Source organism: Myotis brandtii, unplaced genomic scaffold (assembly GCF_000412655.1).
Source record: "Myotis brandtii unplaced genomic scaffold, ASM41265v1 C40297950, whole genome shotgun sequence".
Lineage (NCBI taxonomy): Eukaryota > Metazoa > Chordata > Mammalia > Chiroptera > Vespertilionidae > Myotis > Myotis brandtii.
Genome location: NW_005260635.1, coordinates 1 through 306, shown reverse-complemented (window position 1 = coordinate 306; position 306 = coordinate 1). Strand labels below are relative to the sequence as shown.

Below are 306 nucleotides of genomic sequence, written 5' to 3'. Positions count from 1 at the left end.
CCCAGTCCCGTTCACCCGCCTGCCCATCCGCCTGGCCAAGGGGCTGGGCAATATCTCAGCTAAGTACCGCTGGTTTGCCGTCTTCTACCTGGTCATCTTATTCTTCCTGGTCCCGCTGTCCGTGTTTGGCCTCTCGCTGGCTGGGTGGCCAGTGCTGGTGGGCGTGGGGGTGCCCATCGTCCTCGTGATCCTTCTGGTGGTGGTGCTCAAGCTCCTGCAGGCCCGCTGCCCCCGCATCCTGCCCAAGGTGCTCCAGACCTGGAACTTCCTGCCCCTGTGCATGCGCTCGCTGGAGCCCTGGGACAT

The 306-nt window shown here is 64.4% G+C and overlaps 1 protein-coding gene across 1 annotated transcript; it reads left to right on the top strand.

Moving 5' to 3' along the window:
• Positions 1-7: 7 nt before the first annotated feature.
• Positions 8-299, top strand: LOC106727028 (sodium-dependent phosphate transport protein 2B-like; the record flags this gene model as incomplete). Its single annotated transcript, XM_014544270.1, has 1 exon — positions 8-299. A coding segment is annotated over one exon (292 nt), but the record flags the coding sequence as incomplete, so codon positions are not given.
• Between the last annotated feature and the right edge of the window lie 7 nt (positions 300-306).